This window comes from Sorex araneus, chromosome 3 (genome assembly GCF_027595985.1).
Source record: "Sorex araneus isolate mSorAra2 chromosome 3, mSorAra2.pri, whole genome shotgun sequence".
Lineage (NCBI taxonomy): Eukaryota > Metazoa > Chordata > Mammalia > Eulipotyphla > Soricidae > Sorex > Sorex araneus.
In genome coordinates this window covers 66,740,960-66,755,059 of record NC_073304.1, presented here as the reverse complement: position 1 = coordinate 66,755,059, position 14,100 = coordinate 66,740,960, and the positions used below count along the sequence as shown (strand labels likewise).

The 14,100-nt window shown below is 40.4% G+C and overlaps 1 protein-coding gene across 4 annotated transcripts in view; it reads left to right on the top strand.

The window, feature by feature from the left end:
• Window positions 1-14,100, top strand: part of G2E3 (G2/M-phase specific E3 ubiquitin protein ligase) — a 61,458-nt gene that overhangs the window by 43,534 nt on the left and 3,824 nt on the right. For all 4 annotated transcript variants that reach the window (XM_055133724.1, XM_055133725.1, XM_055133726.1 and 1 more), the window contains 2 exons: window positions 2,997-3,169; window positions 13,486-13,676. In XM_055133724.1, the coding sequence (XP_054989699.1) occupies window positions 2,997-3,169; window positions 13,486-13,676 (364 nt within the window). The remainder of the gene's footprint in view (window positions 1-2,996; window positions 3,170-13,485; window positions 13,677-14,100) is intronic.

Sequence of the window (14,100 nt, the reverse complement as noted above, 5' to 3'; positions counted from 1 at the left end):
AGAATTTAAAAAATCAGTTAAGAAATAGATATGTTGGTAAGGGGAGGGTTGGGGAAACATTAAAATAGCTCAGCATTCCAAATATTCAAAATTGATAAAAAACGTTGGATAATATAACCTCTGTATAATGGCTTATTGCCTTAAGTCCTATACAAGTTGCATATTATTGTCGATATGCCAAGAGATATCACTGTCTACTTGTTAATGATTTGGAAATAGGAAATCAAAAGCCATTTGGCTTTTCTTTAACACAGTTTTTTCTAGAGTGAGTCAGTTACATGGCCCTTCTAGGGATTGCTGTAAAGACATGGGGTGATGGGTCATACCTTGTGAAGCCTGAACACAGAGCCAGGAGTAAACCCTGAGCATCACTGGGTGTGGCCTAAAAAAATGAATGAGCCAAAATTGTGTGGCCTACAAAATGAATGAGCCAAAAAATCGGAGAAGCTTCTAATGACTTGAGTTGAATAAGCATAGTCAATATGTTCCTCTTAGCATCAGGACTATTAAAAAGCAAAATATAATAGCTCGTGATGTTGAAAGCTAAAGCTGTCACAGCTTTGGTGTTGAATCTATTGCTAATTCTGTTTTAGTTGAAATGATTCAGGAGTCATTTGTTACACAGTGAAATTCAGTGGTGAGATTGTAGGTGTTTGTGATAAATTTTGGAAAATTTGTAGAGGAATTGTAGAGGAAAGTCACTTCCCATAGTAAATCTTTAGTGTGGGTTGGAGACTTCTTAACCTGGAAACAAGCTCTTTGAAAAATAATTGCATTCACAGGCTGTTAATCAATACTAGGTTTCAGTCTTTAAAAGATAGGAGTGACAGTCTTGCTTGGGCACTGTTGAACTAGGAGATTAAAGACTTTTGTGATCTGGCATAGTGGGCCTCCTAGGCTTTTAAGTATATTAGTAAGTACTAGAAGAGCATAAGAAGTCATGAATGAGCTCAGGATGCTTTCCTAACTTGATAAGACAGTGAAATGCACAAGTATGGTTCGGAGAATAATGCAGTTTTTAAGATTTTGGTTGTTGACAGTTTCCCAGAAAAATACTAAATCACCTTAACACATTTTTCAAAATATATTTGTTTGATGTGACTATAGTATACTGCCACAGGGTAAACTGTGTAATAGCAATAAATTAGGGAAAGAGAAAGGAGAGGAAATACTTGGACAACATACTAAATTAAAATTAGGCTAAACTTGAATAACAGAGGTTTCAAAAGAGTGATTTTTAAAAAGCAGATATTTATAATTTGTTTTAGTAGGTAGGGGTTAACAAATTATGGTGCATAAATCAAATCTACTTTGTTGTATCTTTCATATTTGAATTTTTTAAATTTTTGTCTATTTTGGGTTTGGGGCCACACCTCATGGTGCTCAGTTTGTGGGAAACTATATGGGTTGCCGGGATTTGAACCTGGATGGTCTGCTTACAAGGCAAGGGCCTATCCACTGTACTATCACTCCAGCCCCTGCTGACTCTGTCTGTCTGTGTATCACTCAATCACTGTGAGATACACCATTACAAATCTGTTCATCATTGGGTTTCAGTCAAACAATGTTCCAACACCCATCCATCCACCAGTGTACATATGCCACCATCAAGTGCCCCCAGTTTCCCCTCCCAACACTATCCCAATCCCTCCTCCCCCACGCTTGTCTATGGCAGGCACCTTTCTTCTATTTCTCTCTCTTCTGCATTATGGTTTGTAATGTAAGTATAAGAGGTCATTTGTGTTTGTTCAGGGCATTCAGTATTTTTATCTGGAAGGTATAATTGAAGTAGCTTTTTTTTAACTGGGAGACAGTTTTGGGGTTTGAGTGTGACTGACGGGATTTCTGAAGGTACAGGGAGGTAGGGAGGTGGGGAGGTAGCCTATGCCGGCCTTGAGAAAGCCTAAGAAAGCCAGTCACAGAACCTGCACACCAGAATTTTCAGCTAGCTGGCTAATATCTCGGTGAGTTCCATCCTAAAAAGATGGGGTCCAGCCAGGGGCATGACAGTGATTTTTGTATTGTGGGATCAGGTGGCTGTTGGGGGCTGTTTGGGTGGGCACCATACAAACCTGCCCCCTCACCCTTCAGTGTACCCCAGTCTGTTCAGCCTTGTGCAGGTTCAAGATTAACTGCAGCTTTTTATTACTTTGGAGATTTATTTATAGTGGAAGAGCTGACATAATGGTGGTAGAGTTGGTTCATGGGAGTGACTGCTGGTGCTTCAAGTAGTATAGGGAAGTTGGGGAGGTAGCCCATTCCAACTCCAAGAAAGCCTGGAGATTTCAGTCACAAAACCCGCACACATGGATTTTTAGCAGATTAATATCTCTGTGAGGTTCATCCCCAAATGGTGGAGTCCAGTGGGGGTATGGCAGTGATTTGGATTGTAGGAGCAAGTGGCTGCCGTGGGCTCTGCATGAGCGAGCACCAGGCAAACCCTCTCCCCTCTGATCTACCCTGGGCTTTCAGCCTTATGCAGGTTCAAGATTAACTGAAGCTTTGAATCTTTGGAGGTTTATTTATGGGTCCTGGAGCAAGGCTGATGAATGAGATTGTATGGCTGAGCAGAGGTAGTTTGTGGGCGTGGCTTCCACATATCTAACTTTTGGTGGTTTAATTTCTCAGAAAACTTGGTCCTGAATTGTTGGAGTCCAGCTAGGGGTATTAGCAGTTATTTGGAGGTATCGGGAAAACCAAGCAAGGTCACCATCAGACTGTTGATGCCCTTGCTCCCAAAAACTCGTGAATCTTTTACTCCTCAGCAAATTCTTACATGAAATCTTGAGTAATTTCTTTCCTTTCCAGTGCTGTGTAAATCTTAATTATTTCATTTTATAGTCTGTATCTAAAGGGAATTTATTTTGGAAACATAATTCTTAGTATATTTTACCCCACCCTAATAAATTGGATTGTTTATAATGATACATTATTTAAAATTTAAATATTGTTTACAAATAAATGGGCAAAAACTGGGTATATTTTCCTTATTTCAGATAAATACTGCAACAGATCTGGCTGACTTAAACTCAATCATGAATGATTGCTATAACTACTTTGAGATCATTGGCTGTCTAAGACTTATAACATCATTGAGTGATAAATACATGTTGGTAAAAGATATACTTGTTTATCATGTAATTAGGAGAGTCCAAGAACCTTTTGAAAGGTAAGTAATTTGTATGGAAGTCTCAGATTATGCATTTAAAGTTAATTATCTTATAATATGAGACATTTGACTAAAATGGCATGTTATTAATATACATATTTATTTTTGGTTTTGGGACCCCACTTGTCTATATTCAGATATCATATGACCTCTGAGCCAGTTGGGGTTGAACCCCGGTAGGGTTGCATGCAAGTCAAGCATCTTACTTGCTGTCCTATTGTTCTGGCCTCTTGAATAGAATTTTAAGTTATGCTTTAAAATTAACCTCTTCAGGGTGTTCACTGTTCCTGCAACTTCACACAGAATTATATAATTGTGTAATGCTCAGACAAAAGAGGTAATCCTCAATTTATAATTTTTCTAAATAAAAATTATAAAAAGAATTTTTTAAATAAGCTAATATTCTATCTCCATTCAGCCCTCCTACCCCCATCTTGCTGGATAACAGGTACTGTGCTAGTAGGCATTTGAAGGGGAAATGATACATAATAGGAATGTAAGAATTTCCCAGAATATGATTGGAAGCAAAAAATGTTTGAAATTAGGGCCAGAGTGCTAGCTCAGTAGGCTGAGCACAAGCTTTGCATGTGGAAGGTTCAGGTTCAATCCATAGCATTTATGGTACCCTGAGCACTGCCTAGAATGACCTCTGAGCACCCCTAGGTGTGGCCTAACCCCTCTGCACATATCGCCTCTCACCCCACCCCACATCCATATGAAATTTAGAATAGGAGAAATCAGGTTTTTGCTAGGAAGTACAGTTTCGGCCACAACCAGCAGGGGTCAGGGTTCATATCAGGATGGAGGCTGTCAAACTTGGACCTCCCAATGCTCTGTGTGTGCTCTGGCCTTAGACATATGCCCCTAACATATATACTAAGATGGGGACAGGCAATATTTTAGAAGTTCTAAGGGAAATTTCTGAAACAAATTTTCTAAAATAGAAATTCAAATAGAGTACGTAACTTCCAAGCCAGTATAATGAGAATGGGAGAGAAACATTTATGTGTCCAGGGATGGTGGAATTTAGTACCTGACACTGCCCCCTGTCACTGAGGACCATTCCCCATCACTGAGGAACCACTGAGAAGCCACAAGCCAAGTGTGTAATCACGTTCTCCCCATGTGAGCTAACATCTTTTTTTTTTTAATTTATTTATTTTTAATTAGTGAATCACCGTGAGGGTACAATTACAAATTTATACATTTTTGTGCTCATGTTTCCCTCATACAAAGTTCGAGAACCCATCCTTTCACCAGTGCCCATTCTCCACCACCGGTAAACCCAGCATCCCTCCTACCCTCCCCAATCCCATCTCCCCCCACCACACCCTGCCACTGTGGCAGGGTATTCCCCTTTGTTCTCTCTCTCTAATTAGGTGTTGTGGTTCGTAATAGAGGTGTTGAGTGGCCACTGTGTTGAGTCTCTAGTCTACATTCAGCCCGCATCACCCTTCCCCCACATGGCCTCCGACCACATTATACTTGGTGATCCCTTCTCTGAGTTGCCCTCTCCCCAGAATGTGAGGCCAGCCTCCAAACCACGGAGTCAACCTCCTGGTACTTATTTCTACTATTCTTCTATTCTTGGGTGTTAGTCTCCTATTTTGTTATTTTATATTCCACAGATGAGTACGATCTTTCTATGTCTGTTTCTCTTTCTGACTCATTTCACTTAGCATGATACTTTCCATGCCGATCCACTTAAATGCAAATTTCATGACCTCCTTTTTTCTAACAGCTGCATAGTATTCCATTGTATAGATGTACCGTAGTTTTTTCAACCAGTCATCTGTTCTAGGGCACTCGGGTTTTTTCCAGATTCTGGCTATTGTAAACAGTGCTGCAATGAACATATAAGTGCAGATGTCATTTTGACTATACTTTTTTGCTTCTCTGGGATATATTACCAGCAGTGGTATTGCTGGGTCAAATGGAAGCTCAATTTCTAATTTTTTGAGAATCGTCCATACTGTTTTCCAAAAGGGCTGAACTAGTCGGCATTCCCACCAGCAGTGTAGAAGGGTCCCTTTCTCCCCACATCCTCTCCAACAGCGGTTGCTTTTGTTCTTTTGGATGTGTGCCAGTCTCTGTGGTGTGAGGTGGTATCTCATGGTTGTTTTGAGCTGCATCTCCCTGGTGATTAGTGATGTAGAGCACTTTTTCATGTGCCTTTTGGCCATTCGTATCTCTTCCTTGGGAAAGTTTCTGTTCATTTCTTCGCCCCATTTTCTGATGGGGTTGGATGTTTTCTTCTTGTAGAGTTCAACCAGTGCTTTATATACCATTGATATCAACCCCTTATCTGATGGGTATTGTGTAAATATCCTTTCCCATTCTGTAGATAGTCTTTGTATTCTGGTCACTGTGTCTTTTGCGGTGCAGAAGCTTTTTAGTTTAATGTAGTCCCATTTGTTGATCTCTGTTTCTACTAGATTGCTTAGTTCTGTGTCATCTTTGAAGATACCTTTATCTTCAATATCATGGAGGGTTTTGCCAACCTTGTCTTCCATGTACCTTATGGTTTGTGGTCTGATGTTGAGGTCTTTAATCCATTTTGATCTGACTTTTGTGCATGGTGTCAGGTCGAGGTCTAAGCCCATTCTTTTGCATGTGGTTGTCCAGTTGTGCCAGCACCATTTGTTAAAGAGGCTTTCCTTGCTCCACTTCACATCTCTTGCTCCCTTATCAAAGATTAGATGGTCATACATTTGGGATTGTGTGTAGGGATATTCCACCCTGTTCCATTGGTCTGCAGCTCTGCCTTTGTTCTAGTACCATGCTGTTTTAATCGTTACTGCTTTGTAATAAAGTTTGAGGTTGGGGAGGGTGATGCCTCCCATCGTCTTTTTCCCAAGAATTGTTTTAGCTATCCGTGGGTGTTTGTTGTTCCATAGTGAGCTAACATCTTTGACACCATATCCTCCCCAACCCGACACCTCAAGCACCCAAAACATATGAAAGCAGATAAAAACTCCAAAACCTGGCCAGAGAAATAGTATAGGAACTAAGGCCTTGTGCATTGGCCTCCTAGTGTGAATTCCCTGCACTACCTGTAGTTCCCCAGACATCTATAGGGGTCACTCCAGAGCATAGACTCAATGATAGCCCCTGAGTACCACCAGGTGTTGCTCCAAACTTCAAAAACATTTATAGTGGACGGTAAAAAATTAAAACGTAGCATGATACAAGGCAGAAAAATAATCTCTAGAGTTATAATTCTAAAATGTAAAATAAATTCATAAAGTAGAACTTTTGTTATATTTTGAATCACTTAAAGCAAAAAAATAGATATTAATAACTTTAAAAATAAACAGTACAACCTTAAATGGCCCTATGAGGTTTTTTTATTTATTTGTTTTCTTTTTTGGGTCATACCCACTAATGCTCAGGGGTTACTCCTGGCAAATGCCTTACCTGCTGTACTATGGCTCCGGCCCCGGCTCTATCAGTTTTAAAAGAACAAGTTTGTGAAGACTGGACAGTCAGTTGTATTTAGCTGCCAGAATACGGAAAAATTGTAAAATGTGTTAATTGTGAATATAGATCTCTTGAGAGCTGATGACTTGAGCATCAGCTCAAGAACTTGAGATGTTTTGGTTCTAAAGTAGTCCAGAATATAAGGGCCAGTGTGATAGTACAGTAGAGCATTTGCCTTGCACATGGCCAACTCGGGTTCAATTACCAGCATCCCTTATGGTCCCCTGAGAACCTCCAGGAGTGATTCCTGTGTGCAGAGCCAGGACTAAGCCCTGAGTATCACTGGGTTGTGGCTCAATCCCCACCTCCATTCCCCCCCCCCCCCACACACACACGCCACATCACCAATTAAAAAAGTAGTCCAGAATAAAAATGAGTTCTGAGAAGGGTTTTAAAAGAAAGTCAATTACAGAATTAAAAATAAGGCAGTCAACCTAGGTTTGATCCCCAGTATCCTATGTAGCCCCCAAATCTGTTGGGTGTAGCCCCAAATAAAAAAAAATCACGATCACAATATCCCGTTAATCATTGATTTCTCAGGCGGGCTCAGTAACATCTCATTTCGTCCTTCCCCTGAGATCTTAGAAGTCTATCTCTACTTGGCCCTCCTAACGATGTTGCACTGGGGGCTCTTCAGGGTCAGGGAAATGAGATCCAGCTTATTACTGGATTTTGCATATGAATACACCATGGGAAGCTTGTAAGGCTGTCCCATGTGGGCAGGAAACTCTCAGAAGATTGCCAGTTTCTCCCAGAGGGAGAAGTAGGCAAAAGATATCGCGCGGCCACAAAGCGGAGAGGGGCCTCCAGCATGGTGGAGGTGGTCTTCGGCCGCTGGGAGCTCTGCTTGGGGTGGGGAGGGAAGCTGGAGCCCATCCCCTCCGAGGAGCTCCAAGGAAGACAGCCAGGCATGCAGGCAAGAGACTCTCTGCATCACTCTCTTCTGAGAGCTTGCTTTTTAGTGTCTCTGGATGTTGGCCGTTGATGGGATTACATACACCTGGGTTCCTCTGCCGGTACCTTCATGCATGAGGCCTGTCCGAACGTGTGGAGAGGGGCCTCCAGCATGGCTGCAGCTAGGTTCCGGTGGTCTTCGGCCGCCGGGAGCTCTGCTTGGGGTGGGGAGGGAAGCTGGAGCCCATCCCCTCTGAGGAGCCCCGGGGAGGACAGCCAGGCTTGCGGGCAAGAGACTATTTTTAAATAAATATTTAAAAATCTTACTGCAATATATCCCATCAATAAAAGAGAACAAAAATAGGCATTCATCCAGTTATAGGAGAAAAGCTATACTCTTAAGTTGATCAGGGATATTTTCTAAAGATTCAGTAAATATACATTAATAGTTAAATGTCATAGTTCTTTATTTTAACAAGTCTCACAATGGAGATGTTACTGGTATCCACTCCAGCAAATCGATGAACAATGGGATGACAGTGACAGTGGCAGTAACTGTTCTTTATTTTAAGACAACGATAGTCCTAGGATAAATAGAAACATCCCTTTGTTTCTATAGTATGCGGGAGGTTTTAATTATTTATTTATTTAATAATGGAGGGGTACTGCTATTAATTCAGCCAGCCATTGATTAAGCTGATTGAATTGGGCATGAGCTTCACATTACTTTTTTTTTATGATTCTATTCTGAATGTTGACTTTATTTTATTTATTATTATTTTTTCCCCCTTTTGTGTTAATGTTATTCACTGTGAGATATAGCTACAAAGCTTTCATGTTTGAGTTTCGGTCATATCATCAAACACCCATCCCTTCACCAGCGCACTTTTTTCCACTACCAAAATCCCCAGCATTCCCCCTTCCCCCCGTTCCAACCCTTCCCCTGCCTGTGTGGCAGACAGTTTCTCCCATATTCTCTCTACTTTGGTTACATTCAATATTTTGACACCAGTCTCACCTGTGTCATTCTCTTCCGGGAGCTTTAGTTTATAATCTCTGGGTCTTGGCCATTGATGAGATTACTTGACGCCAGGGTCAGCTTGTGGGTGTGACTGCCAAGCTTCTGGAAAACTGGGGTCCTGGGGGGATGAGGCCCAGTCCTGATCCAAGTGGGCTTGGAGATCTCAGTCACGGGTTCCTGCATATTTGGGTTTTCCTGCTGGTCCACTCTGGTGAAGATGATTCCGTTTTAGGTGAGGCTAGTGCCTTCTTGGGGGAGGCTCGTCTGAGCATGTGGAGAGTAGCCTTGGGCATGGTGGTGGTTGGGTTCTAGAGGTTTTCTGCTACTGGTGTTCTGCTTGGGGCAGGGAGGGAAACTCAACCCCCACCCTCCCACCTTCAAGGTGCCCCGGTAAAGACAGCCTGGCATAGAGTCAAGGCATTCTGTGGCACTCTCTTCTGGGAGCTTTAGTTTATAGTCTCTGGGCCTTGGCCATTGATGAAATTACATGGCGCCAGGGACAGTTTGTGGGTGTGACTGCCAAGCTACTAGAAATCTGGGGACCTGGTGGGAGGAGGCCAGGTCCTGATTCAAGCGATCCTGGGGCTCTCAGTCATGGGTTCCCTCCTACCTCTGCTACAGGCCCTAACTGCATCTTTTGACCTCTTTTGAGATTTGTGGGTCTCTGAAATAAGGCCAGTAAATGAGTTTATATAGCTGAGCTGGAGGTGGTTTGTGGGTGTATCTCCCACAGAACTAACTTTTGGCCATTTAATTCTTGGCAAACTTGGCCCCAAGTTGTTGGGGTCTGGTCAAAAGCACAGCAGCAATTTTTGGGGTTTCTGGAAGTCTGAAGGCATCATCAAGCTGCTGATGCACTCACCCCACAGGTACAGGTCTACCTGCTGGTGACACCATACCCCAAGCTGGAGGTTTTAGTAGAGTAGCAAGACTAAGTGAATATTGCAAGATTTTAAAAGATTGGAACTATTATAATTGCAGAATAAGCAATTATCTACATAAATATGTGAAATTCACTTACAAAGTGGTTAGCATAAGTTTTCTTGTAGAGGGCTTTGCATTCTCATTTGTAATAAACATTTGGGTGTCTGACAATGTTTTAATTAAGGGGTTCATCATGCAATGTGGTATTTAACGGAAGGAATGAATACTATGAGAGTTACAGGGTATTTGTATTAACATCTTGAGAGTTGTTTACTTTCAAAAGAGGCCAGAGAGAATAGTACAGAAAGTGTAGGCACTTGCCTCGAACACAGCCAGTCCCACCTCAGTCCCCAACATCATGACCTGACATTCCAGGGTGAGACCCAAAACTCATATAAATCAGCTGAGGTTTGGGGGGGAAGGTTTTTGACACTGATCAGACTTGGGTATCTTGTGGGCACTGTATAAGATTAGCATAGGAACCACCAGATACCTTTCTTTATTTTACATCTCTGCAGGCTCTGACTCTTGGAATGGCCTCTGATGCCGCAGTATCAGCAACCTCTGCTGATATCAACCCAAGCTCCAAACCTCCCTCTCTTCTATCTCCTCCTGCCTCCTTCTCATGCTGTTCTTCCTCCTCTCTTCTGTGCAGTGACCATGGTTTATTTAGGTTTCATGTTCCTGCCCCTTAGCTGTTCCTGTTGATTGGTTGTACATCCATCTGGTTGTATGTTCCCTGTGACCAACTGGATTGCATGTAAATGTTGGATTAATTCCCAACTTAATTAATTGATTAATTCCGTAACTGATACCTCCTTTACAGTGACCTGAGATCCCTGCCCCTTAGTTACTTCTGCTGTCTGGATGGTTTGTGGGACTGACTGACCAATTAGAATTGTTCACTGGAGGTTTTGGTTATCTAGCCCACCCTCCTCATTTCTTCATTATTCGACCCCTTTTTCCTTATTTCCTCTGTACCATTTCTAGGAGTATAAGCCCTAAATGCTTTTAGGACTATGGAGCAAACATCCTCCTCCTGAACCTACATCCTTCTGGAAAGGGTTGCTATTTTCTTTTAGGCCATTCAGAGCATCCCTCCTTGTTCTCTGACAGGGATTCCAGGATGGTTGTTCAAGTGGGTCATGGTACAACTAGTGGTAAGTGGTTGAAGGAACCATGAGCTTTTGGATTCTGGGGAGAACAATTTGATTATTTAGTTGGATTTTTAAAATATATAAAAATTGGCACAGAGTAATAAAAATGCATTTTAAAAAGCAATGTAAAATAAAGTGATTTGATACCATCAGCTGTATCACTGGTTTTAGCTTGACCTTTAATATTCAACCATCTGGACCAGTTGGTCAAATATCGCCAGGAGTTGGCACCTAGACCCACTGATCATTGCTTGGAAATCTCTCCCCAAAAGAAAGATAGTTTTTAAATGTTGAAATGATAGTTACATTACACAAAAATAACTCAAAATCACATTGCTAGAAAATCTTACATTATAGTAGAATATACAATTTATAAAAAGTTTTATATAAATATAATAGACAGATCAATGACTAGCTTAGTAATACAATGGTAAACATAAAGTGCATATTTTAGTAACATTTTCAAGAGACTAATAATTACTGAGGCTTGGAATTTGCATACAGGGTACCCAGGTTGGATTCCTAGCACTGCTAGATAATCCCAGCACTATAGGGAATCCAGTGTGGCTCAGAAGGAAACAAAAAGCAAATAACAATTTCAACTTTCCTTTTTTGTGGAAGGAAAGAGGCGGTTTGTCCACACCCACCTGTACTCAGGGCTTACTCCTGTCGGTGCTTGTAGGGACATATGGGGAGCCATGTACAAGATAATTGCCCTGCCTGCTCCAGGCCCTCAAATAGTTTTCTTTGTAGGAAAGAAGGGAAAGCATAAAGCGGGTACAATAGAATATTTCTCTTTCTTTTTTTGTGGGGGGGGTGTTGGTGATCTCACCAGTTGTGCTTAGGATTTATTCTTAGCTCTATGCCCTGGGATCACTCCTGGCAGGGCTTAGGAGACCATATGTATATGGCGGCAAAGACTGAACCAGGTGGGCCATGTGCAAGGCAATCCCCCTTACCCACTATCCTCTCTCCAACCCTATAGTAAAAATTTAAAGACAGACTTAAAAATCTCTAAAGTTTACTTCAAAGGCAAACAGAATATAGAAGTTAAAAGCAAACAAGAAAGGTACAAGGGTTGTCTAATGGAGGGCCTCGGAACCGGTGTTAGGGAATTTGGACTTTGTTTTATGGGCAAAGTATATATCAGCTACTATAGCTACTGCAAAAAGAAGATCACAAACTGGGCCTTAAAATAGCAGGAATTTATTCTTCTATTTTTAGGATGTTAAAAGCCCAAGTCAAGAAGGTGTTTGTTAAGCAGGGCTTATTGTTGTTAGATCATGGTTGCAGACCTTTATTTGCTAGCTATCACATGGCCTTCTGGAAAAAAAAAAATTTGTCATGAAGTTTTAGACTGTCACAGATAATCAGTGGCATGACATGATCCATCTTTTGTTTATTTGTATATGCTTATATCTTTTTTCTTTTCTTTTTGTGAGGGGTGGTGGCAAGGGGCTACAGTTGGCTGTGCTCAAGACTACTTACTCCTGGCTCTGTGTTCAGGGATCACTCCTGGTTGTTCTCCGGAGACCATAAATGGTGCTGGGATCAAACTGGAATGAAGCACCTTTTTTGCTGTACTATCCCTGGCTTAATTTTTTTATTTTTCAAGTGAGGTTATGTTCACAGGTTTCAGGGTACATGGCATGGAAATATTTGGGAGGTGAACTTCTATGCATCCTACTTTAAAATAAATCACAGTTATTGGGGTTTGGTTTTTTTTTTGGTACATCATGTAGCTATGGCTCAGAAAAGAGGCTGGGGTGTTACAGACGTAGTAGTATAACAGTTTCTCTGAAGAGTGTTTTGATAGATTGGTTTTCAGGGTATATGGAGAATTAATAAAAATTTCAGAGAAGTTTATAGGATTTTGTAATTAGGACTGGAAGAGGGAAGAGTTTTGGATGGTTCAGGTTAGCTATACTGATTTGATGGATATTAGAGGCAGAAACAGGGCATCTGAGTAAATTATGCATGAATTTAGTCAGTTTTTTTTCTGAGATGAGAATAAGTATGGAGGAATGGTGATTAGGATTTTAAGAAATGAAGACAGAACTTTCAAGCAGGTTGTCTTGAAATGTGATGGATTGAATACATTTTTTTTAAAAAAACAAATATGGTTAAAGTGGATACCTTAAACAGCTGGAAAGACAATTCAATATATCTTGATACTTCAGTAGATTGGTAGGAAATTTAGATTATAGGTAAGACTTAGTGGGTCTGACAGGCAACAATTTTCACTCCTCTGCTTATTAATGAGAATTTGCATTTGAAACATTTTTGATTGTATATTCATATTTTACTCATTCCTTTTGGATTCTGTGAGAAAAATTTTATCCAAGAAATTAGTTTTCTAATTATGTTCTTTGTATGAGATTTATTATCTTCCTTTGCATTCTATAGGAAACTTAATAGTCATAACTAGCTTGCTTTCAGTCATCAAATTCCTCAGAAGTCTGAAGGCTACCTTTTCCCTCAGTAGTGTATTAGCTTAATTTAAAAAACTTCATTAAGATAAATATATAGACATAGTTATATTAATGAATATACCCATTATGCATTTGGAAGTATGTTATAATTATGTATTTTTGTATCTTATATTTTGGTCACTGTCATCCTGTTGCTCATCGATTTGTTCGAGCGGGCACCAGTAATGTCTCTCATTGATATTAAGTATTATCACTGTCACTGTCATCCCGTTGCTCTTCGATTTGTTCGAGCGGGCACCAGTAACGTCTCTCATTGTGAGACTTACTGTTACTGTTTTTTAGTTGAAAATGTTAATTTATTATTGTAATACTAAACAGGTATAAATACTGACTTATTTTTCTTTCAAGTTTTAAGCAGGGTCTAAAAACTCTTGGAGTTTTGGAGAAAATTCAGACCTACCCAGAAGCCTTTCGGAGCATCTTCTGTCATAAGCCCGAGAATCTTTCTGCCAAAACCATTAGTGAACTTTTTACAGTACATGCACTATCTGATGTACAAGCTTTGGGGTTTTGGAACAAGTACTTAGAAGCTGTTGAGGGTATGTGGATTTTATGTACTTATTGTACTATTATTTACATTACCATTTGGTTCACTTTAATTTGAAGTGTAAGGTGTTTGTCTCAGGAGAGAGTTTATCTCTTCAAGTTCCACTTTTTGATAAGTTTAATCTGCTAACTATAGAAAACTTGCTTAGAAAGAAGCCTATAATGGCTCAGTTGACAATGATAGGAAAGAGGTGTTATGTATTGTAATTTATAGTCAGCTTTCCTTCAGAAAATGTATTGTATTTTAGAGCCAGTCTATCTAGAAAAGTTTAGGTATAAGTATGATTGCCATAGTATAGAATAGTCTTCAGCAATAAAGTATTTTTTCTACGTTTTATCTTTTGGATATGTGTTTAATACTTAGTAGACTTTAGCACAGTGTAAATATAAACTTTATGTCCATTAAAAATGAAAAAG